At 38.0% G+C, this 26,300-nt stretch overlaps 1 protein-coding gene across 4 annotated transcripts in view; it reads right to left on the bottom strand.

Moving 5' to 3' along the window:
• Positions 1-26,300, bottom strand: part of LOC125234658 (high affinity cAMP-specific and IBMX-insensitive 3',5'-cyclic phosphodiesterase 8) — a 371,159-nt gene that overhangs the window by 66,334 nt on the left and 278,525 nt on the right. For all 4 annotated transcript variants that reach the window (XM_048140993.1, XM_048140994.1, XM_048140996.1 and 1 more), the window contains 2 exons: positions 21,283-21,348; positions 9,992-10,197 (listed from right to left, as the gene is read on the bottom strand). In XM_048140993.1, coding sequence (XP_047996950.1) covers positions 9,992-10,197; positions 21,283-21,348 — 272 coding nt within the window. The remainder of the gene's footprint in view (positions 1-9,991; positions 10,198-21,282; positions 21,349-26,300) is intronic.

The raw sequence follows: 26,300 nt of genomic DNA, 5'->3' as shown, positions 1-26,300 counted from the left end.
GTTATCTGGGTAAAGGGACCTTATTGTCGATGGCGCTTACGTCCAGCGGCGTCGTAATTGTACACGAACATCGCTCATAACGCCGTAAACGCCATCCACATTAAGGTTCCTTTATTATAACGTCACAAATGAATATTTAAATTACATTGCTGCCTATATACATACATACATACAATACATACAATCACGCCTGTATCCCATGAAGGGGTAGACAGAGCACATGAAACTACTCAAGTTTCAGTGCCACTCTTGGCAAATAAGGGGTCGATAGAAAACGAAAGTGTGACATTGCAGTGACAGGTTGCCAGCCTCTCGCCTACGCCACACTTTAACCCATATCCCACAGTCGCCTTCTACGACACCCACGGGAAGAAAGGGGGTGGTGAAATTCTTAACCCGTCACCACACAGGCTCTTAACCCGTCACCACACAGGCTGTCTATATCGAGAAAGAATAAGAATACGTATAAGAATAATTTATTGAAAAAACCTTATCGCTGATGTAACATTTATGCGTTTACTTATATTACTTGCAGTGTTACGTGCGCCCGAACTACGAAAATAATCCTGTATCTCGGGCAAAGAGATAATGTCCTAGTTTAAAAGTGTTAAAATACAAATTAAGAAGAAATCATTCAGAGAAGAAATAAATATCGGGGAGACACCTTACACAGACCAACCTCAAACTATGCAAAGCTTGTACTATGTGTGGTAGGCGACGATATACATATTATGTACTTAACATATACAGGAAACATCCATGACGAAGGAACAAATATCTGTGTTCAACACACAAATATGATTATGCTCTAATTAAATCGGGAGTTTTACTTCTCATTGACAGGCAGTTACGAAGTCGAGGGGCTTTACTATACTGGCATTTGGCTTCAGTGCTACGTATGCTAAACCTCTATAATCATCTCTCTCTCTCTCTCCTTCTGTTCTATATAATATACAAGTGGAAAGATTAGCGGAAGTAAATAATAAAAGCGTATTTCATTGACGCTTTCATCGGAATTCTAGCATCCCGGCCATCAGCATAAAATATGCCATAAAAGTTCTTTCATGTCTGGAGGGTGAGTTTTAAATACGAATGATAGATATATAGACTAGGTATCCACCTTCTTTAGCATCATAAAATTTTAGTCAAAAGTTACATACGATATAAAATTTGACTTGTTGACTTTGGTCTATAGGTACCTACTCAATACAAAAACTCAGGAACATAACAAACTAGCTTTTACCCGCGGCTTCGCCCGCGTAATAAAAGTATTCTTATTGAAACGTTTACAAAAAATAAGATTTTCATTTGGATCCGTAGGTTTCTTTGTAGGTACATCTGTCCGCGATTATTTCGATTAAGGTAAAGCGGGGCAATTCTCGACTGGGGGGCCATTGTAACTGATCTATTTGCTGTACGGTCAGCCAAGAACCTTACACTGCTTTTTGGCTGACTGTGCCTTACACATATTACTATTGTTTTAAAAGAAATTCTTGCAATGATTGTAGAATTGTTACACAGCGACCACAGCGTAGGTAGTAGGTACGAATATGTATGTATTTTACACTTCATACAACTCACATAGCCAGTATCTCGACGCTATGGTCGGTAGGGTAAAAAGTACTTCCTTGCATTATCGCTTACAATTTTTTCCATTTTGCTTATACTTATTGCAAACGTAAACTTATAAAAGGCAAGCAACGATCTTCTTACAGCACATTGAATATAATAGTTATCACGGATGCAGGATACTCGCCGATGCCTACTTACTAATCCCTTCCCACTGAGCCACCTGCATTTTACACTGCCTAGATATCGATTGCCGACCGATTATTCCGACCCCAATGCCTATTCTTATCCCCGTCCCTATCTCTATCCTTGTCCTCGTCCCCGTCCCCGTCCCGTGCCTGTCCCCGTCCCTCCCCTATCCCTATCCCCGTCCCCGTCCCCTATTCCTATCCCTATTTCTATCCCTATCCCTATCCCTATCCCTATCCCTATCCCTATCCCTATCCCTATCCCTATCCCTATCCCTATCCCTATCCCTATCCCTATCCCTATCCCTATCCCTATCCCTATCCCTATCCCTATCCCTATCCCTATCCCTATCCCTATCCCTATCCCTATCCCTATCCCTATCCCTATCCCTATCCCTATCCCTATCCCTATCCCTATCCCTATCCCTATCCCTATCCCTATCCCTATCCCTATCCCTATCCCTATCCCTATCCCTATCCCTATCCCTATCCCTATCCCTATCCCTATCCCTCTCCCTCTCCCTCTCCCTCTCCCTCTCCCTCTCCCTCTCCCTCTCCCTCTCCCTCTCCCTCTCCCTCTCCCTATCCCTATCCCTATCCCTATCCCTAACCCTAACCCTAACCCTAACCCTAACCCTATCCCGTCCCGTCCCGTCCCGTCCCTGTCCCTGTCCCTGTCCCTGTCCCTGTCCTTGCCCCTGTCAAATTATCATGCTAGGAGGTGAAAATCCTTTCTTAGTGCTATATCCTCTTATGGCTATTTTGGATATTTTAACCCTATTGCACTACGACAGGGGACAAAATTTATTTTCCACCTCATTAGATTTTAAAATCGTTGTATTTATCGTAATCAGCGACCCGATAAACAATAAAAACGATACCCATATTGTGTTTTTGACTTTACCCCCTTTGCACCCCTTTAGGGGTCAAATTTAAAAAAAACCTGAAACATGTAATTAGTCATATGTCTTTAGGAATCCTCCTGTGAAGTTTCGTATAAAATAGTCAAACTAATCTTGTTTCCCCATACAAACTTTGAACCCCCATTTGAGTCCCTTAGTAGGCGAATTTTGAAAAATCCTTTCTTAGTGCTCCTCTACACTACATAAGGAACCTACGTGCCAAATTTGAAATCTCTAGGACCAGCGGTTTCGGCTGTGCGTTGATATGTCAGTCAGTCAGTCAGTCAGTCAGTCAGTCAGTCAGTCAGTCAGTCAGTCAGCTTCTTCTTTTATATATTTAGATTATTGAAATTTGAATTTAAGAACATTGTCAAGGTTATGCTTCAGATTTGTTTGGTCCTTACGGCTGATTTATCAAGTTGTTCAGATTACGTATTGATATTTGTTTTTCCAAATTTTTTTTTTTATATTTGGCAGTCGCTTTTCGGTGAAGGAAAATATCGTGAGGAAACCGGGCTAACTCCAATAAGGTCTAGTTACCCTTCGGGTTGGAAGATCAGATGGCAGTCGCTTTCCTAAAGTAAGTTGTCAAAGCGGACCCCAGGCTCCCATGAGTCGTGGCAAATGCCGGGATAACGCAAGGAGGATGATGATTTATTTTTCATAAAATGCAATATACATAGCAATATACATAGAAAACATCCATATCCCCCATATATGTACTTGACTAAAATCTGTTTAACAGTATATTTCCATAATAGGATGTGAAATGCTAATTACTCTTAGAGAAAAATAAGCAAGTAAATACAGTTTATTTTAGGGCAGACTGTTTTCTGTCGTCGTATTCTTTTAAAATCCATTTACATAATTATATTTACGACGGTCAAGAAACGTTACAATTCAATTAATTAAGCAAATATTCGTTTATTTGATTAAACAAGGAAAATACATTTTCATCAAGAGTACGTAAAAAGGGTTGTGCTCCAGGTAGGCGAAAGAAATAAACATAGAGAAACGAGTGAGCAAAAAGCGCTCGCTTAATTTTTTTTTTTTATACTACGTCGGTGGCAAACAAGTATACGGCCCGCCTGATGTAAAGCGGTCACCGTAACCTATGGACGCCTGCAACTCAAACAGTGTCACATGCGCGTTGCCACCCCATTAGAAACTTGTACATTCCCTTTTGCTATGTTAAGTACACAGCAAAAAGGAGTGTACAAGTTCCAAGGAGGGTTCGGGTTGCCGACGACTCAAAGGACAATAAACGGAACAAGTTAGTTCCGTAAGTCCTCCCGTCATCAGTACACCGCACCCTCGTTGAGCTCTGGCAGCCTTACTCACCGACAGGAACACAACACTATGAGTAGGGTCTAGTGCTATTTGGCTGCGGTCTTCTGTAAGGCGGAGGTACTACCCCAGTTGGGCTCTGCTCTAGATTCGAGCGAGACGATATCCGCTCCGCTCGCTTAATATATTTATAATAATCATTATTACAAGTATTAATTATACACGGTGTAACATGAGTAAACCGAATAATTTTAACAGCGTATTCCTCATCATATTAGAACAGTAAAATGTAATATAAAATGTTATTCATTTCGCCTACTTTCAGAGTTATTAGCATTAAAAAAATAACAATTACTTTTACCTCAGAACAAAACGCTGTTTTGATGGCGATGATGCCATTATCGGACATAATCTCCTCGTTGATAGACAAAAAGTAACTAGTGACTCGTTGCAAAAAAGTATTTTTTTAGAAAAAAAACATATATTTTTTTTATTATAAGTGCCAGTATTACAAATACTTTACTTTTTATGTGAAAATACATTTAAAAAAAACTAAAAAAAATCCACAAAACAATTTTTTTTTACGAAATTTGCTTGACGTCATATAACATTTTACCTTTATTTTGCCCTCAGAAATGCGTAGTTAAAATCTTTCGGTTTCCTCATCTTACACCGTGTATAAGATAAAATACATATTGATGAAAAGTGTAACAAAACTATAAAATTGTATTTATTAAAGCTTCAAGCTTAATAAGGATTTCCATTAATAGTAAGTTTATGCCAGAAAATCGGGGAATTATACCGCCGTGGCCAGTTGGTAGTAGGCAGAACATGAGGACATTAGCCGTGACAGCTTGATGCGGGTACGATATAGTTTCGCCATGTCTGTCCGTCCGTCCGCGAATAATCTCAGTGACCGTTAGCACTAGAAAGCTGAAATTGGTATCAACCACGCCATTCACACCGACAATGTGGTAAAATAAAAAGTGGAAAAAAATGTTATATTAGGGTGGGGGGTACCCTAATATAACCCCCTACACGTAAAGTGGGGAGTGGTTTTTTTTTCATTTCAACCCTAACGTGTCATATATTATTGGATAGATACATATTTAATAATTTTTCGAACCTCTTAATATTTTCGGAAATAATCGCTCCAAAAGTTAAAAAAAAATGTCCCCCCCAACTTTTGAATCATAAGTTTAAAATATATAAAAAAATCACAAAAGTAGAACTTTATAAAAACTTTCTAGGAAAATTATTTTGAATTTGATAGGTTGAACAGTTTGTGAAAAAAATACGGGAAGCTACGGAACCCTACACAAAGCGTGGCTTAACACGCTCTTCGCCGGTTTTTCTTCTATCTATCTACATATATGAATGTATAAAACTTTAACAAGTGAAATTGTATGTTTAGTTATCAAAGTAAATATGCATTAAAAATCTCAATAGCTACCAGCTACATTTGTGAGTGTGTTTAGTAAAACGTCCCATTTTTTTGTCGGTTACCATTAAGGCGAGATTTACTTGTATCTTATACATATGAATAAACTGACAAAGCGGCTTTTTAGCAATCGACAAAGTGGGACGTTTTCCCGTGCACACTCACATTTATTCCAGGTAGGTATATCATAAGCATCTTCAAAGGAATCAGTATTACAGTTGAATTCCACGTAGTATCTGAATCTCAAATTAATTGCATTGCGGATTTGTAAGCGATGCTTAATAGTAGAGGTATAATAGTCACCACATACGCGACATATATAATTTAGACGTAGCGATTCCAGTAAGCCTAGCACATGATTGCCGCGAGAGTATGTCGCCGCGAGATAGATGACACGTCTTCTTCTAACTGTATTAATGACATAAGGACTCTCGCGGCGACATACTCTCGCGGCAATCATGTGCTAAGCCTACAGCTTATAATAGAAACGCATAATATATGCATGTGTAGTCATTGCACAGTAATTCACATATTAAACCTTCTAATTAATGACCTCATTAATAAGACCGTACTCGTACAGTGTATATTTGAATACTAAACAAGATGCAGCCGGCGTTTAAAGGTTAAAAAAGACGAGTGGCGCGGGTAAAAGTGGCGCGTCTCAAAGACGAAGCCGAAAATTGTTAATAAAGACGCCACGAGTATTTTTGACTCAGTTAAACACCGTTACTTTTTCTACGACCATGCACTGAGTTTTTAATAGTTTTCTAGAATAACTTTCGTGAAATTCACACTGTTTCCTGTATTTTGGACTGCCAGCGCTGCTGCCCAACGCCATCCCTCGCAGGCTTACCACGCACGCGCGCAGTATCGTTATAACAATGCGTTGCCATGGTTACAGAGCCAAACAATGCGTTTTAATTTTATTCGTTACTGCGCGCATACGCGGGAAGTTGGCGGGCACTGGCTTTGGGGAATAGACTTTTATGTAGGGTTTTAAAGATCTATGCACGACCCTGTAAATGACGAATCAGTTCGGGAGTAGAAAAAATATGTTTCATGTTTCTTCGTCGGTTTAATTTTTTTATTTAAGATACTAACACAAAATGTTACATTTGAAAAAGCTTATTACCACTTGACTCCGCTGTCTACAATCTACATTTCCTTTACTGTTTTTACATTGAAAGTAATATTGCTGTCCTATGTACGTACTTACAATGGTTTTTATGGCGTAAATATATTAGCCGTAACACTACCATATTTATATACCATACACACACATACACACACTAGAACAAGTGCTGGAAAAATACAAAGAATATGGATTACCTTTATATGTGGCCTTTGTTGACTACAACAAAGCCTTCGACAGCATAAGTCATATATCAATTTGGGAAGCGCTAAGTAAATTCAGAATCAACCAAACATACTTGAATATATTAAAGTATATTTATAAAAATGCTACAAGTAGGGTAAAACTTGAAACCAGAGGTGAGCTAATACAGATTGGACGGGGAGTGAGGCAAGGGGACCCCCTATCACCAAAGCTCTTCATAGCTGTTCTCGAAAACATATTCCGGAAGCTAGATTGGACAAAACAAGGCATAAGAATCAATAACCGCTACTTGAGCCACCTGAGATTTGCGGACGACATTGTAATATTAGCCGAAACACCTAAGGACCTAGAATCTATGCTAATATCCCTAGAACGTGAAAGCTTAAAAGTAGGCCTAGAAATGAATATAGCCAAAACAAAATTAATGACAAACAGCCACAAAAGACCTATTAGTGTGGGGGACAGAAATATAGACTATGTAGACAATTACACTTATCTAGGGAAACAAGTGTCATTCGACAAAACAAGCAACGAGGAAGAAGTGAAAAGGAGAGCAAGCATAACTTGGAAAAGATTCTGGTCACTAAAAGAGGTGCTAAAGGGCAAATACAGCCTCCATATGAAGAAAGTAGTTATGGACACCTGCCTTCTGCCATGTCTACTATACGGCTGCCAAACATGGACCTACACAAAATCAATAAAAATGAGAATTATAAGAACCCAAAGAGCGATGGAAAGAAGTATATTAAAGATCAGGAAAATACAGAAAATTAACAGCACTAAAATCAGACAGAGGACAAAAGTCGTAGACGCTCTCACACACGCTCTATCACTGAAATGGCGTTGGGCTGGGCACTTATCGCGCTACTCTGACCGAAGATGGACCATTGAGGTAACAAAATGGAAAGGTCCACCAGGAGAGCGGCGCGAAGGTCGCCCAAACAGACGATGGGCTGACGATGTAACCCAGGCAGCAGGGAAACAGTGGATGACGCTAGCCCTAGATAGGGACACCTGGAAAGAGATGGAGGAGGCCTTCACCCAATGAGGGGTTCATCAGAAGAAGAACAGACAAGAACACAAGACATGTAAAAAAAAAAGATGAATAAATGGCTTTTTTATTTTATTTATTATTTTTTACTACCATATTTATTACGTTACGCAAAATAGAAGTTCCCTTTTTAATATGAATATATTCCAAATACCCTAATATTTACCCGAAAAAGCGCTGTTAGAAGATTAGTAAAACTACGTACCTACAAGTAATTTTACTAATCTTCTATAATATCCATCCTGTGACGTACCAGGACACTTATTGCGTCGAATTGAGTTGCGTCAATTTTCCTTTTTTAATATTAATATACCCGAATACTAGGAAAGGCGCTGTTACGAAGAGAGGGCACAAAATGAGTTATAAACAAAATTGTCGAAACCTCGGTAAGATAAAATACGTAACGAACGCATTTATCAGTATCCTGAGTTGAAGAGGACACCTAACGAGCCATCACGCGGCGATTATCCTCGATGGACTAATGACGGCGTCTTAAAGTTGTCGGGAAAATGATAATTGACAAACAGCCAGCTCACTTAGCAAAATGAAACTGGGACACAGAGGAAGAATTTTAATGAGAAGTACGTAAGTAAGGTTTCGGTTTGTCTGATCCAAATCAGAACGTTCGTCTTTTGACATTCACCAGTCGCTTTTCGATGAAGGAAAACATTATGAGGAAGCCGGACTAACCCCAATAAGGTTTAGTTTGCCCTCTGACTTGGAAGGTTACATGGCAGTCGCTTTCATGAAACCTGGTGCTTACACCGATTCTCGGAATTATTCGCAAAGGCAGATTATGCCGGGATAAGGTAAGCGCAAATAGAAGAAGACTTAAATCAGCTTCTTACGTACTGGTTTGTGAGCGAGTTTAGTAAAACGTCCCATTTCGTCGATTGCTATAAAGCCGCTGTGTCAGTTTATTCATATAAAGATACAAGCAAATCTCTTCTTTATGGTTAGCGATAAAGTGGTCCCACTTTATTAAACACTATCTCATTTATAAAGCGGTGTGACGATTAAGAGTTTTAAAAATAAGTCTAATAGTGTGACGGTTATTATAAACTAGAATTTTTTACAGCATGTGCAACAAACTTAATGCAAACTAAATATATCCAGGCTCTAACGTAAAAGCATATATTTTCAATGCAAGGCCTACGCCAAAGGCCATTATGCGTGAAATAGTGTCGCACTGAGGGAATATCGAGTCGCCTTTCAGAACTAGGGTGTTATTAATTACCAGCCGAGAGGAAACGTGCTGAGGAAAACCAGTATGTGTAAATACATGGGATGATAATAATATGATACTATTTACTCGTAGAATAGAATACTTTTTTTTTATATAGCCTATATTGTTTCCCACTGCTGGGCAAAGGCCTCCCCTGTTTTCCGCCACTCGTCACGGCTCTTAGAATACTTATAATATGCATATTAATTTTTAAGACAAATATTAAATAATAAAGCGCCACGAAATGGCCTCACCTCAGCATATTGCTGGCTGGTCTTCCGAGACCATTAAGTGGGAAAAATCACGGCATGTATATACCACATACGTTACATTGCTGGGCACAAGCCTCTTCTTATGTGTGAAAGGGCACGGGCTATGCAATGGAATGAAATTAACAGAAATTCACCACGGGAATATTTGACCTAATATATTCGGACACTTGTCTACGTCAATTGAGTTTTCCATACAAGAAACAGATTATACCTAGCGGTTGTTTGAACTGAAGAGAATAGCACCTATTTGTATAATATGTAGAACCTTTGCATGCAAGCTTTCTTGTTCTGTATTTTAATGTTTGTTGTGTAGAAATTAAGAAACAAATTGAACACAATCATGTTTACGACGTTGCTTGTCTCTTCTCACAACGTTACATGAGCAATTAAATATTTACAGTTTTTTTCTATAAACTTGATCGGTAGTTTTGACGCGTCTGTGCTCGGAAAGCAATAAGAATAGTAGATCAATTTACCACCATCACTGGCGGCCGTGACGTCAGTGCCATGGCATTGTGTCCACTGTTATACCTAGCTACCTCAAACGGTATTATGGAAACCAGAACTGAACATGGCACCAAGTTTCACACGATGTGAATTGACTTTCCGATAACTTGACCAACATCACAAATTAAGAGGTATTTTTTGCACTTAAAACGCTTAAATGTTTAATGTGTATTTTCCTATTTTTTATGTTTATATTCTAATTTTAATACTAACCTGGCGAGATTCGCAGCATCAAGCGCCTGCGGCTGCCGTGCGTCCACCACAGCGACATGCGGCAGACGCGCGTCGCCGTCGCGCCGCAACGCGTCCAGCGCCTCCCGCGCCGATCGAACCGCGCGTGCTTCGCCGCCCGCGCGCGCCGCCGCCGCGCACGCGGCTGCGCACACGCGGGATGCGCGGTCCGGGAACACGCATAGCAGCTGGACAGAGAATTGTGCAAGGTTAATGGTGGCGGTGGCTGAAATTCTGCATGATGTAAACCAAAAGGAGGAAAATCTGCCCTGGTAATTTTCATAATAGGAAAAATCCCAGTTAATTAATTATAAGATTCTTATGAGATTTTATGAAATTTCCAAGAACTTAATTTGTTCGGAACTGTAATTCCGTAGAGCACGTGTCATACTAAGATGTTTAATATATGTCACGAGAGATGTCGCTGTACCAACTGTCACTATTTCTACATCGCGCTATCGAAATGTTTATCGGGAATGTATATAAGGGTTTGGGATTTTTTGGCTTTATTTGTGACTGGTTGTTTAATTCATAGTCAATCCTTCACTAGGTAAAGTGCGCCCTTTTTGAAGGAATTAGGAGTACATACATAATTCTTTTTGGAAAGTTTCTGCAACTTTCAAATCAGTAGTCACAGTTGACACTAACATATCTTAAAGTCTAATCGCCGTAAATTCTACTCAAACTCAACTCAAAAATATATTTATTATTGTAGGCCTAATTACAAGCTCTTATGAATATTTCATTACATATTATATTATGATCTTAATCTAACATAATTAGGTTAGATTTATTGTTGTAATTATTGTTCATAATAATATTGAGTCTAGAATATACAGTTTCATATAAAAATAATCGTTAAACAAAAATATATAATTATATGTATATATAAAAATAGATGTCTAGAATATTTCTAGGAAAAATCCAATGTCAAAAAAAATACAATATTAATTTTATCAACAATAAAAAAAAACATTAAAAAAATGAACCATTTCGAAGAGATTTCGAATAACAATTAATCCCACGTTGTTTTATCATTCATGTAGTCTTGTGTTGTATAATAAGCTTTGGAAATGAGTACACGCTTTACATAATTCTTAAATTTATTAATTGAAAATTCAGTAATATGATTCGGAAGTTTATTATAAAATGACGGCGTAGCATAACAATATACTGAGTTTTGTAAGTACCTACTCATAACGTAACTCGTAGACTCTACGAGATACGTACCCTCTACGCCGTAGCAGTCCATATTTCAAATATAACCTCTACGCCACTCGGTTTTAATAATTTATGCCAAGCATATTCTGAGTAAGGTTTTCCTGCCAAAAAAAAAATCTTTCAGATTGATGTTAAGACTGCGTAAGGCCAGCCTTAGATTCGATAGAGTAAACGTCATGAAAAGTTAAATTAATTGTATAGACGAAGTTGCCAGCACCCCCAAACACCTAATTTCTTACCCATAAGTATAATATTTTGTCGACCGTTATATTTTATAAGAATCCTTTTTTTTTATTAAAATGACAGCTCAGGTGATGAGTGCCGATGTATAAATTTTAAATGTACTTTTTATGTTAATTTGCTATATATAAATATTTTAAAAGAACTGTATATTTTATATTAATAAACAGCCGTTTTCCTATTAAACTGTATCTCTTAAATTGTTTCCAATATAATAATTCAGTTGCCAAATAAATAGTTGGTACTCGCGTCTGAATAAACCGTAGCCGTAATGACATTATATTTCCTAGCTTCATTCTTAGCGATTTGTTTACATGTTGTAGCTGGGCTCCACGTCACAGCCTTGCACGGATATTTAAAGTAGGGAGGTTTAAAAATCCCCTACTGGCAACACTCCTCAGTTCCCCGATCCATACCGTGTATCCCGATATTCATTCTGTGCTTCCGTGCTCATAGCCTTCGCACGTCACACGATTTTATTTTAAAAATTTTTCTGGTTGTTATCAACCATGTCGAAACGAAAAATGTGTGAAGAAAATGACGACATCAGGAGGAAGATTAAATTACTGGAATTACAATTACTACGAAATTCCAAGCGACAAAGAATCATGATTCATTCTGATCACGAAAATGAAGGTGAGTTTGTCAATAACCTACCCTCAAAAAATATTTTTTTCTTTTTATATGTTATGATACCCTCATAATGGTGATATTTTATTTTTTATATTATACATATCGTATAAAGTAATTTGTAATGATGTTAAGTGTGTAAGTAGCTCGTAAGCTACACAAGCCTGCACATATTGAAATTGCTAGTGTTCACTCGTGATGCGAGACGCCAACTGGGCCATCTCTTTCACGCAAAAATGTCCAATTATGATGCGAGACGCCAACAGGGCTATCTCTGTCATATATTTTAAATGATTAATCCCTACTTTGTATGTGTGATGCGAGACGCCATCAGGGCTATCTCTTTCACAAAATACATACAGAACTGATGTCGCATAACGCGTATTAAGACAGACTAATTGTTTTAGGATCAGATAGCGAGGTGTCAGAAAACCTCGATCGAGGTGATTTATGTGCCTTCGCATCCCCGCCGCGCGTCGCGCGGGGCCCGGCGCCCGCGCCCACTCCCGCGCCTCGACCGCCATCGACTCCCGCGCCGCCGCCGCCACCCGCGCCCGCACCGCCAACTGTCACTAATGCGCCTTCGACTTCTGATCCTGTGAACACACAAGACTCTACAGATCTCGATGATGAGATTCTAGAAGTGTTAGGCGACGCACCGAAATCAGAAATAAAAATGGGGAAACCGACACATAAAGATTTAGCATCGAGATGGCAAGAGATTCTAGATAAAGGGTTAGTCAAAGAGACTAAAGATAAATTAACTGAATCCTATCTTATTCCTGAAAACTGTGATTTATTAGTTGCGCCATTGCTGAATCCGGAAGTGAGAGTGGCGTTAGCGGAAAATCTGGTAAAACGAGACAACGCCATTATGATGAAACAAAATCAGATCGCCATAGCGATTGCCGCTCTTAATCAAGCGGCCGAGTTAATAATTGCTAAAGAACAACACACCAAGATCTTGAAACCGATTAGCGATGCTTGCAGGCTCCTGTGTGATAGCCACTGTTCGGATACTAAGACGAGGCGCGGATTCGTCATTTCAGCGATTAACCCTGATATGAAAGATGTACTTAGCGAAACCAAGCGCAACAAGTTTTTGTTTGGAGATAATGTATCCGAGAAATTAAAATCTGCAAAAACAATAAAACAGTCCGGAGCCGACCTGAAACAAGCAAAAAATTTTCGTTCCAACAAATTTCACATAAATAACTTCGTGAAAACGGATCGTTACAATGGCAATAATCGTTTAAACTGGAAGACGACGCCTCGGAAAATAAGGCCGAAAGCCGACTACTCGTACAGCGGGAGGAGTCGCCAGTCGCAGCGCAGCGAGCCACGCCACGGCCACGGCTCTCAACGACGGGGGACCGCGGAGCGACCGGCCTGGAGGAACAGGAGACGATAAACGCAGAGGTAGCGTACGCCGGCCGGCTTCGATATTACTTGTCACAGTGGGAACAAATCACGGACGATCAGACAGTTTTATCATGGTTACAAGGATATAAAATTCCATTCACTTGTACACCTTTTCGTCCTGATGCTCCAAGTGTTTACCCGAAATCAGATACTGAGCATACTGAATATTCTAAAGCAATAGGGTCATTGTTAAAAATGCAGGCTATCTCAGAATGTGATCACGTAGATAACGAATTTTTATCAAGCATATTTCTTGTTCCAAAACCAAATGGCGACAAAAGGTTTATTTTAAATTTAAAATGTTTAAATAAATTTATAAAACCTCAACATTTTAAAATGGAGGATTATAGGACAGCGTCAAAACTAATAACCAAAAATTGTTTTATGGCATCTATTGATTTGAAAGACGCATATTTTTTAATCCCTGTACATGAACATCACCAACGGTTTCTTCGGTTTAAATATAACAATAAGTTATATAAATTTAATGTACTTCCTTTTGGTTTATGTACTGCGCCATATGTTTTCACTGAACTGCTTAAACCTGTTATAGAAAACTTGAGATCGAATGGTTACATGTCAGTTATCTATCTAGACGATATACTTTGCTTTGGTAGAACTTACTTAGAATGTCAGGAGAATGTAACTTTTACTAAAAATATGCTTGAAAATCTTGGGTTCATAATTAATGTTGAGAAAAGCTGTTTGGCACCAAAACAGCAATGCAAATTCTTAGGATTTATATTTGATTCAGTGAACATGACACTTAGTCTCCCGGAGAATAAGAAAGCTAAAATACTAGAACAATCAATTAAGTTTAAATCACTTACAAAATGCAAGTTACGCGACTTTGCCGCGTTTATCGGACTCCTGACATCCGCCTGCCCAGCCGTCCAATATGGATGGCTGTACACTAAACAATTTGAAAGACATAAATATCTTTGCCTTTTAGAAAACTCAAATTACGATCAAGTAATCTCGTTGCCTAGTAAATTTAAAGATGATTTTAATTGGTGGATTGACAATGTAGGGTCCAACAATCCCTTTAGATTTAACAAATTTAAATTGGAGATCTTTTCAGACGCTTCTTTAAGCGGATTTGGAGCATTTTGTAATAGTCAGGAAGTTTACGGTTTTTGGAAAGATAATGAAAAAGACATGCATATTAATAGCCTAGAATTAATAGCTGCCTTTTTAGGTTTAAAGACATTTGCAAAACACGTGTCAAATTGTGAATTGTTACTAAGGATTGATAATGTTACTGCCATTTCTTGTATTAATCGCATGGGCAGTATTCAATACCCACATTTAAATAGCATATGTCGCGACATCTGGCAATGGTGTGAAGACAGAAAAATAATACTATTTGCGTCTTATATAAATACTCATGAAAATATAGAGGCAGACCATCTTTCGCGCAAAAAATTTACTGATACAGAATGGGAGTTATCTGATGATGCTTTTCAAGTGATTGTAAATACCTACGGCTATCCTACAATAGATTTGTTCGCTAGCCGAAGCAACGCTAAGTGCCGCCGGTATGTGTCGTGGAAGAACGACCCAGACGCCTGGGCAGTAGACGCATTTACAATCACGTGGAATAATACCTTCTTCTACGCATTTCCACCTTTTTCCATCATATTAAAAACCTTACAGAAAATTATATTAGATAAAGCCGTAGGAATTTTGGTTGTGCCATATTGGCCTACTCAGCCCTGGTTTCCAATTTTGAGAAAAATTGCCACGTCGAGTTTCATACATTTTGAACCAAATCCTAACTTGTTAAAATCTCCTTTCAGATTGTCCCACAACTTGAACAAGACGCTTACATTGGTTGCCGTGAAATTGTCCGGAAATCGTTATCACAGAAATTATTGAACGATACGTCCATAGAGATTATAATGTCATCCCTTTCAGAAAATACTTACAAGCAATATGACAGTTGTTTAAAGAATTGGTTAATTTACTCTAATAATCATTGTATAAATTATTTGAAGCCGTCTGTTACCGATGTTATAAATTTTTTAGCAGTTATTTATGAAAATGGTGCTCAATATGGTACAATAAATTCGCATAAATCTGCGATTTCTTTGTTGTTAGGTCCGGCATATCTAGAAGACGAGCGAATTAAAAGATTCATGAAAGGTGTATTTCGTCTAAGACCGACTGCCCCTAAATATGATTTAACTTGGGACCCTGGTATTGTTCTTCGTTATTTATCAAATAAAGGGCCGAATGATTCACTTGATTTAGAAAATTTATCAAAAAAGTTGTCAACATTATTGGCACTTGTAACCGCACATAGAGTGCAAACTTTGACCTTGATTAAATTAAATAATGTTAGTTTTATAGATAATACAGAGGTCTTAATTAGGATACCAGATCGAATAAAAACATCCCGCTTAAATTCAACACAACCTTTATTAAAATTGCCATTTTTTGATCAAAATCCAAATATATGTCCAGCGAGATGTTTGATTTCTTACATTAACAAAACCAGGTCTCTGCGGTCAGGTGATCATGACAATTTATTCATTAGTTACAGAAGACCTCACTCGAAATTATCATCCCAGCGACTAAGCCATTGGATTAAGGACACACTAAAACAGAGTGGTTTAGATACCACCATATTCGGTGCACACAGCACCCGGCACGCGGCTACATCCAGAGCCAACTCGCTCGGCATAAGCTTAGATGTGATTCGAAAAACGGCGGGTTGGACTCCGTCCTCCTCCGTGTTTGCTAAATTCTATAATAGGGAAATTGCAGTCGACCACAAAAATCAATTTGCTCAAGCAGTTCTGTCTTGTACTTCACACACTAATTAAAATTGTTTAATAATGCTAAATAAGATACCTAGTTTATTTTTTCGTTTCGAAATAAAATGTTGAAATATTTTTTCTTTTTTGTATTAATATTATTTCTCTCAACATCTACAACATGTAAACAAATCGCTAAGAATGAAGCTAGGAAATATAATTAATGATCAAACGAACTTACCTGTACGTGAAGTTCGATCATAATTATATGAGTAGCTTCATTCGACGCGATTATTAATAACCCTCCCAATAAATTCCCACCCCATACAAAAAAAAAAAAAGGCTTTTAACGAATATGAATATCGGGATACACGGTATGGATCGGGGAACTGAGGAGTGTTGCCAGTAGGGGATTTTTAAACCTCCCTACTTTAAATATCCGTGCAAGGCTGTGACGTGGAGCCCAGCTACAACATGTAAACAAATCGCGTCGAATGAAGCTACTCATATAATTATGATCGAACTTCACGTACAGGTAAGTTCGTTTGATCATTAATTAAAATGCTACCTCATATTGAAATATTTTGAGGCCCCATTTTAGTCGCCAAACTATTATTTTTGGTACCCATTTCCATGGTTATTTAGTCGCCCGGTTAAAAACGTGCCATAATGATATACATTTATTCTCTGCACATTTACATTTCAATCATTATTAAAGGGAACAGAGTTGATTTGATTTCCTTTTGTTCAATTCAATAATTATTAATTCAAATTTGACTTCATCCTTTCCTTCTATTAACTTAGAATTTTGCAGCCGTGCTCGTGTTGTGGGTAGTACGAATTTATACGAAGATTTGTCAGCGAAATGAGCTGGATATTGGTTGTCTTCGGACTTTGGCGATGAAAGGATTAGTTCAAAAAAATGTAAAGAATTCTATGTTTAGTCTACTAGGTGAGTTTGGGTTCCTGCTACGACCGGTCTGGCCTAGCGCGTAAGTAGTGACCCCGCCTGCTACGCCGAGGTCCCGGGTTCGAATCCCGGTAAAGGCATTTATTTGGGTGATGAGCACCTATATTTGTTCCTGAGTCACGGATGTTTTCTATTTAAACTATATAATTATTTGGTCGACACGTTCGTTTTTCGTCACGTGTCTAAATTTGTCCGATTCCGCTTTCGTCAGCCATTCTTCATTCGTCAACTTAGTCTGCAATCATTATCGTCTTCTTATTTCGACTCAATCGTTTTTTGACATTTCATATTGGTCACATTCTATGTTGGTACCGACCAGTGGCGGGGCGTGAAAATTTTCGTTGGTAAAGCCGGAGAGGTTTTTGGAATCTGTTTTGTATGGACTTCTACAGATACTAGAGAATTTTAGGGAACCCGTTGGGAATCGAGTTGTATCGACGCTACGCGGCGGAGCGTGCTCCGCCACTGGTACCGACCTAAGACTACGAAAAATCACGAAAAACATAGATTTAACAGCGAACATGCCCAAAGAAAATTATGACGAGCAAAGAACGAGACGGTTTAGGATAAAGATGAACAACGAAATAAACCGTAGTTGAGAAAGAACATCGACGGTCGTGACGAATAAAGAAAGGCTGACGAAAGCAGAATCGGACAAATTTAGGAACGTGACGAAAAACGAACGTGTCGACCCAAGAGTATACTAAATACAGAGTGGGGCCTGTAACCAAGGTGAAGAATTGAACTGTAGGCTATTCTCCTTATACTGATCAACATTTGTTCAGTGACTTTTAAAAATTATGATGTCTTTAAATTTTTAATTTTTCATACAAAATAAATATTAGCTTTAATGTACGCCATTATTGTTGTCATTGACGTTGTCTGTCACACTTTAGACTTAACAGAATTCGCAATACATTACCTCTTAGAAAAAACTTTCAAGGGTAATAAAAATCAAAATACAAGTTATTTTTAAAAGTCGCTGAACAAATGTTGATCAGTATAAGGAGAATAGCATACAGTTCAATTCTTCACCTTGGTTACAGGCCCCACTCTGTATACAAATAGAAAAATAATAATCTTATCAGATCATCAGATCACACACCATCTAAAATTCACTAACGGAAAAGCTTTTTCGTCTTTCATGAAGGCCTGTTCAGATAATCAGTTCGGAGAATATCTTGTTTACTCACGAATAATCCACAGATATTAAAATACTCATGATTTGTTGTGTCTACCTGTTTTCATAATCAATATTATCATTAATCGCGAACTTTGATTTGATGATAAGTGATAAGACTGCTTCCAGTCTTGTTGAAGGCTTATGAAAACGCCTACTACTCGTTACAGTAATGCGACGCAGAATTAAATAAGTACGTATATACATAGATACATATAATCACGCCTGTATCCCATAAAGGGGTAGGCAGAGCACATGAACTACAAAGTTTCAGTGCCACTCTTGCCAAAAAGGGGTTGAACTTGAAAGAAATCCAAATTGTGACATTGCAGTGACAGGTTGCCAGCCTCTCGTCTACGCCACAATTTAACCCATATCTCATAGTCGACTTCCACGACACCCACGGGAAGAAAGGGGGTGGTGAAATTCTTAAACCGTCACCACACGGGGATAAATGGGAAAGTGTGTGTGTCTGTTGGTTTGTCCGCCTTTAACGGCAAAACGGAGCGACGAATTAAGGGCATTTCTCAGGAGGCGCGTTTTTACGTGTCCGAGGCAAAAAAAGTCAGAACGGACTGTTCTAAAAATCTGAATTAAATTAGGCATAATCTTTAGCCTCTGTTCTATTTGGTACACCTTAACATTATTTATTTATTATTTGTATGATATGAGTAATAAAATATTAAATGCGAAAAATGACCGTCGGTGGGCGTGTCCCGCACTCAGAATTTGCAAAACAAAAAATCATAACTCAAAATGGAGTTGTTGATCGCAGTTGTTATAGATATTCACGTATAAGGTATTAGTTAACCTATTTTATTTTCTGTATAAAAATAATATGTTAGCTAAACTCATCGAGTAAAGACAAATTTACCATGTGTCCCGGGCTAGTGACTGATTTCGGTGTAATTTTTTAAACATGACATTACTCTTACAAATTAGTAGATCAGGGACGTAGTAGCACAAATATAGTTAGTTTTAGCTATGTTTTAACCATTCAGTGTAGAGGAGATGAAGTACCGTTTTATAAAGGGGACTTTTTGAAGGTTTCTCAGTCGGTCGCTGGGTTTGGTCCCATGTTTTTTAAGATTCGGTGGCTCAATTTACTCCCACAGTTTAGGTCCATTTGTCGTTATGTAAGGTACTAACAAATCCTTGAAAGTATGTTATTACGTCATTATAACATCTCCTCTGTATCATGCATGCTATTGCAGTTATCTCCAAAAAAGCTATAAAACTTGATATCAGTGGAGTTGATTTCCGTGGTTTCGGTGGATTTTTTGACCACCGATATCAAAAAAAGTGACCACCGACTTCGATTGCCACGTTATAAACTGATTAAATGTCCATTATTTTCTAATATTTCATACTTAAATAGTAGGATGTACCTTGTAAAACATAGAACTATGTTTCTAAGCAAATTAAGCCACTCTATGAGTACAAAATTCTCTACTCGATAATGACTAGCATATTACCATGTTAAATGTAGTAAAATTGCGCGATTATGAGCCTTTTTACATGCCCTTTCATCGAATTAAAATGAAAAATATCATTAAATTGAATAACAAGTTATATATTAAGTTGAAATGTGGAATAATGTGTAAAAAATTGAATTCGGTGGGGCAAATTGATTACAGTGCCCATACATAATTTCGGTGATTTTAAAATGTCAGATTTCTTACAAACTATAAGGTTCTAATGGAGGCCTCCACCACCAATATTTTTTATATTTAGGCTAGATTTTAGTAAATTGACTGACATATCAATAAAGTAGTAAATAAAAATCAGCACCGAAATCAGGCACCGAACGTCATCCCTGAGAACCGCCCTTAAAGTGATTTTTTTAAGTGGAGATAGTTGAAGGGATGGAGAGTGACATAGGCTGCTTTTTGTCTCTTTTTAACCCCTCCACTTCCCCAAAATGGGGGGTGGAAGTTTGTATGGAGTCCGCAATTTTCAAATTTAACGTGAGCGAAGCCGCGGGCAATAGCTAGTTATAGTCACAGATGTCATATATACCACATATATCAAGCAAACGTACGTATCTACTTAGCAAATGAACTCAGTGAAATCCACTGAGTAGTCCGTCTTTAATCGCAGCTTGCAGCTTTCGGGCGTCCATTTTTGTAAGTTGAAGTCATTAAAAACATTAAAAATGCCTCGGTACGTGATATTTAATTGCAACAACACAAAAATTATGAACACTCATGGGCCTGAGACGTATTTAAAATCACAGGCAAGCTCGGCAGGCAAGTAACAACTTCAGTACAAAATGTGACACGCTCGGCCGCCATACAAATAGACGAACTTGTTCCTTCTAAATCTAATTAAATAAAATATAAATAAATAAATATTGGGGACACCTTACACAAATCAACTTAGCCCCAAACTAAGCAAAGCGTGTACTATGAGTGCTAAGCGACGATATACATACTTAAATAGATAAATGCATACTTGTATACATAGAAAACATCCATGACTCTGGAACAAATATCTGTGCTCATCACATAAATAAATGCCCTTACCGGGATTCGAACCCAGGACCGCGGCTTAGCAGGCAGGGTCACTACCGACTGAGCCAGACCAGTCGTCAGATTATTACAATTATGTATAACACTGGCGATAAAATAAATGAAAGAGTCGCGTTCCTTAGCACACAGTCTAAGCTCGTGTAGGTGAACGCGTACCTTGCTTGTATGAGTGAGACCTGACAGGTCGACTGGTCGCTTTTTTGACAGGCGGTAAATGTGAGGTAACCGAGAGGGGGTGGGCGGCGCTTTCAGCCGGGAGCGGGAGTGGCCATACTGTACGATAGTACTCTTTATTATACTGTGCTAGAGTTATAAGTTACCTCGAGGGGCTCCGGGGGCGCGTAGAGCAGGGCAGTCGGGATGTGCGCCGGCGGCGGCGACCTGTTCTGCAAAGAGACAAACGGGTCATACACACGCAGGAACTCAATTTATAAATACATATTAATAGGGATAACGACTAAATTAAAAAAATGGCATTCTGTTTAGTCCGTCAGTTAAGTCGTCCAAAAATACTGAACACATATTTTTTGTTTTTTCTAATTAATGAAAAAATACAAAGATATAGAGCATAAAAGTTCCGGAGTGGGGGCTTGTGATGTCACTTCTAAGTAAAAATTGTACCTAGGCGTGATGTCACGCAAAACTTCCACGCACTATACCGTCGTCATTTTTCGTTTACGAGAAAAAAGAAAAAATACGTGTCTAAAATTCTTTGATAATCTAACTGACGGACTAAATAGTTTTTTTTAGTCGTCTCGCCTATTATAGGATATTCTTACACAGATTGACTGAATCCCACGTTAAGCTAAGCATATTGAAAGTACACACAGGTCGGACGCGATTAATTAACATTATTTTACCTTTTTTGCAACGTTTCGGCCAGGTTGCACTGGCCGTGGTCGCGGAAGTCTGACGTCCCAGCAAACCAGCAAAGGTAAAATAATGTTAATTAATCGCGCTCGACCTGTGTGTGACTTTAAATATACCTACAAAGCGCGAGAACTTAGTGTTATCCCACGGTAAGCTCAAGAAAGCTTGTGCTCTGGGTACTAAGAGAACGGTATACAGCGTGTGTATTCCATACGAGCGATTATCTTAATAACGATTAGGTGTGTGTGTGGATTGAGTGAGCACCTTCCGAAAATAAAAAAAAATATGCTGATCATTTAGTAAAAGTTCTAAAATAATTGTAAAACGAATCTCTGAATTTGTAAAAAGATAAATCAAAAGATACAGCCATTAACATGTGCTCACTCAGTTCTCACAAACTACCAACGAAAACAGGGATAATATTCATTTAACATATAATATTTATATACTAACATTTAGTAAAAAATAGGCCAACCTCCAGACCAATATTTATAGAGGTAGGTTGGCCTATTTTTTACTAAATGTTAGTGTATAAATATTATATGTTAAATGAATATATTCACTGTTTTCGTTGGTAGTTTGTGAGAACTGAGTGAGCACATGTTAATGGCTGTATCTTTTGATTTATCTTTTTACAAATTCAGAGATTCGTTTTACAATTGTTTTAGAACTTTTACTAAATGATCAGCATATTTTTTTTTATTTTCGGAAGGTGCTCACTCAATCCACACACACACACGATTAGTATCGAACCTAAGGAGCCTAACTACTTTTTTTTAATAGATGAGATTTTTTTTAATACGCAATAATTCAGCACGCAATGTATTACGTCCACATCAATTAGCGTACCTACCTAAACGTCATTACAACATGACCTTTATGTCATATCAAAATATGTCATAAAAATGACTCTTAATTAATAACACTTTTTAACAAAATCCTATACGATTCGTATGATCAGATAATACCTACTGGATACATTATTCGCCCGTATGGAATCCACACGCTGTATACATACAAATAAATATTATATCTTATAGTAATATTATATATTATTGTAAATTTAAAATGAATATGGATCCCATGATAGAGATTGACAATAGAGAGGCGTTCCGTATCTATTATGTGAAGGTCTTTATTCGCTGTGAGTAAACACACAATGTTTTGAGCTCCATAGCCGAATGGCATTTCTGCGACGCGAAACGAAAACGAAACGCCGCGGTAGTCTGGCATTGTCGCGCCAATACGCAAGAGCGATAGAGATTTAGTTTGTAGTTTGTTTGTAGATCTACAAGCGTTTCGTTTCGTGAGCGTTTCGTGAGCGTTTGTGCCATTCGGCTACGTACCCAGCGTGCATCGAATACGAGTTTGAGAGGTTCTGAGAGTCGCCAGCAGTATCGGAGTCTTATTAATTTATACGTTTGGAAATAAGGCCCCGGGGGAAATTTGGAGCTACGAGGGGAACCCTCTGCGGTGACTGGCGATGGCGACTCATACTCGTGGCAGATTTATGCTTAGAAAATCAAAATTTGAGGAAAAATATGTTCAGGAAGTCGGCCGATTGGTAATTGTTATATCAATAAATATAAACATAATTTATTAAAAACGCGTATTGCATTACCTAGTTCAAACTCGTACTATAAGGTCTAGGTATTGCGCGGAAAATTGTAAGATATTTAATTTCTACTCCAATTTTTAGTTTGACAAGGTGTTTTAAAATGTGAACTATAATAAACGAACTGTGTAGATATTTTAAAATTTATAACAATTGTTTTTTGTTACAAACACTCAGTTTCAAGTTCAGATGAAAAATAACGTAACTGAAATAGGTGTTAAATATAAGCTATGTATTACAGATGTAGTGCAAGGGTTTCCTTCGTATTTTTCCGGAAACGTTCGTATTTGTCATGCTAGTTGCCATTGACAATGTCAGTTCGTCTTGTACAGAAACTGACTGAAATAGCATCACACGTTCGTACGATTCCGGAACAATACGAAGGCAATTCTTTTCGCACTACGTCTGTACCTATGAGTTAGCTATGTACAGTTCAAGGTCACGTCGAGTTCAAGGGCGACTTTGGTAACGCACGTGTAGAACAGAATTACAGATAGGTACTTCGGCAGCTCACGTAAGAATTTCTACAGGAAATGAAATTGATACCATTCGTAATATTGTTACATTTTACTTGTTGAACTGAACGGTTTATGTAGGTACTACGTTTTTAAGGGGCAAGCTTAAGCGGACGGAATGTAAACCTTTCATAAAAGCGTTAATATGACGTTGGAGATGTTTTGGTGCAACCTACCATTAGTGGTAATCCACTAATGGTAGGTTGCACCAAAACATCTCCAACGTCACCGAGTTTAGAGTTTGCAAATTTTTTTTATATGGGGTTTCCGTAGAGTTTTGCCGGATGGCGCTGAGGTCTGTTAACTATGGTTGAAGCAACTGGGCCTTAAGCTTTCACCACAAAAAAGCGATTTGATAGCGTAGCGGAATGCGCGTTGAATGTGCGCGCATTTCGCTCTCGTTAGTTCCCGCCGGTGTCCGCTGGGCGCAACGCCAGCGTTCATCCGGCGCATCGCTATCATTCCGCTCCGCTAACACTCCGCCTACGCTCTCAAAACGCCCATGTGTGACCCAGCTTTTAGACTCGTCATAAGAAATCGCTAGACCAGTCTGCTTACTGAAGCTAGAAAGAGTATATGATCAAAAAATTGAACAACAATATTCTGTTTCTTTTTCGTTTGACAAAACTAAGTAATATTAACTAAATACATATTAGTTAGTTAATATCGTGTGTTGTTACTTGTATGTAATGCTTGTAAAACTCGAACTCTCTGCATCTTCTTTGTCGAAGCAAGGGCACTCATTTTGCTGCATTATAGTAATTCCCTAAAATAAGACAACATTTTGACAATTAAAGGCTTTCGTGTTTCAGTTTCAGTGAAAAATATCTAAAGTATTTCTATTAACTTTATAAAAAAATGTTCAGTTGTGTTTGCTGGTAATTTAGTATAGATACATCTATATCTACGAGAGTTAAGTAAGAATACGCGTAAAGTCACTACGAGTAGGTATAACTTACAATAAGGTCAGTGTCGGGAAGACCGTCTACCCAGAAAGACCGTCTACTGAATATAACTTATGTATTTATATATCTATCACTTCTTACACCTCCAAAGGTATACCAGTTTTTCATCCTTAATCCATTGGTCTTAACAAAAACCGGCCAAGAGCGTGTCGGGCCACGCTCAGTGTAGGGTTCCGTAGTTTTTCATATTTTTCTCAAAAACTACTGAACCTATCAACTTCAAAACTATTTTCCTAGAAAGTCTTTATAAAGTTCTACTTTTGTGATTTTTTTCATATTTTTTAAACATATGGTTCAAAAGTTACAGGGGGGGGACGCACTTTTTTTTCTTTTAGGAGCGATTATTTCCGAAACTGTTAATATTATCAAAAAACGATCTTAGTAAACCCTTATTCATTTTTAAATACCTATCCAACAATATATCACACGTTGGGGTTGGAATGAAAAAAAATATCAGCCCCCACTTTACATGTAGGGGGGGTACCCTAATAAAACTTTTTTTTCCATTTTTTATTTCTGCACTTTGTTAGCGTGATTGATATACATATTGGTACCAAATTTCAGCTTTCTAGTGCTAACGGTTGCTGAGAATAATCTCAGCAACCGTTAAGCGGATAACCGCGGACGGACGGACGGACAGACAGACATGGCGAAACTATAAGGGTTCCTAGTTGACTACGGAACCCTAAAAAATTTAATTCGTGTTTCGAACTCAACCATCGAGTTCAACGAGGTTACGAAAAAAATTAAAATAAAATAAAATCAGTTGGAATATTTGTGCATTATACGAGTATCCAAATCCGAGACAACAAATATTATTTACTATGCAGCACACGGAATCGTACCGTCCAAGTCACACATTTCAGAGATATAAAAAATATAAAAAACAAGTTCTAGCCATGCGTACCTACTACCTTCAACATAGCCCAGCGCCTTGCGGCGTATACCCATCATTATTTTAGAGTAGATCTTTTTGTGTCGTGAAATCATTTTATTGTTATTTTCGGGGATGGGGGCGGGACTTTGTTGTCTCGGATTTGGATACTCGTATAATTGTAATCAAACTTCACAGGTAAGTTCGTTTGATTATTAATTATACTTCCTATCCAAATCCGAGACAACAAATATTATTTACTATGCAGATGTTCAGAGCCTTGCATATCAAAACAAATACTGAATGCGAAAATAAAATAAAATATGGACATCAAAACGTGATATAGTGTTAAGTTTCATATGAGTACCTACTTAATGGTATTAAGTATCTGATATCAGGTCATCAAGCAAATTAAAAATTATTTCTATTATTTAAAGTTAAGTTATTCCTATTATTTTATATATAACCTATTGAAAATGTTATAATTATATTAAGCTTT

Source organism: Leguminivora glycinivorella, chromosome 16, assembly GCF_023078275.1.
Source record: "Leguminivora glycinivorella isolate SPB_JAAS2020 chromosome 16, LegGlyc_1.1, whole genome shotgun sequence".
Lineage (NCBI taxonomy): Eukaryota > Metazoa > Arthropoda > Insecta > Lepidoptera > Tortricidae > Leguminivora > Leguminivora glycinivorella.
The sequence above is the reverse complement of the archived record's forward strand: the minus strand, read 5'-3'. Positions and strand labels throughout refer to the sequence as shown.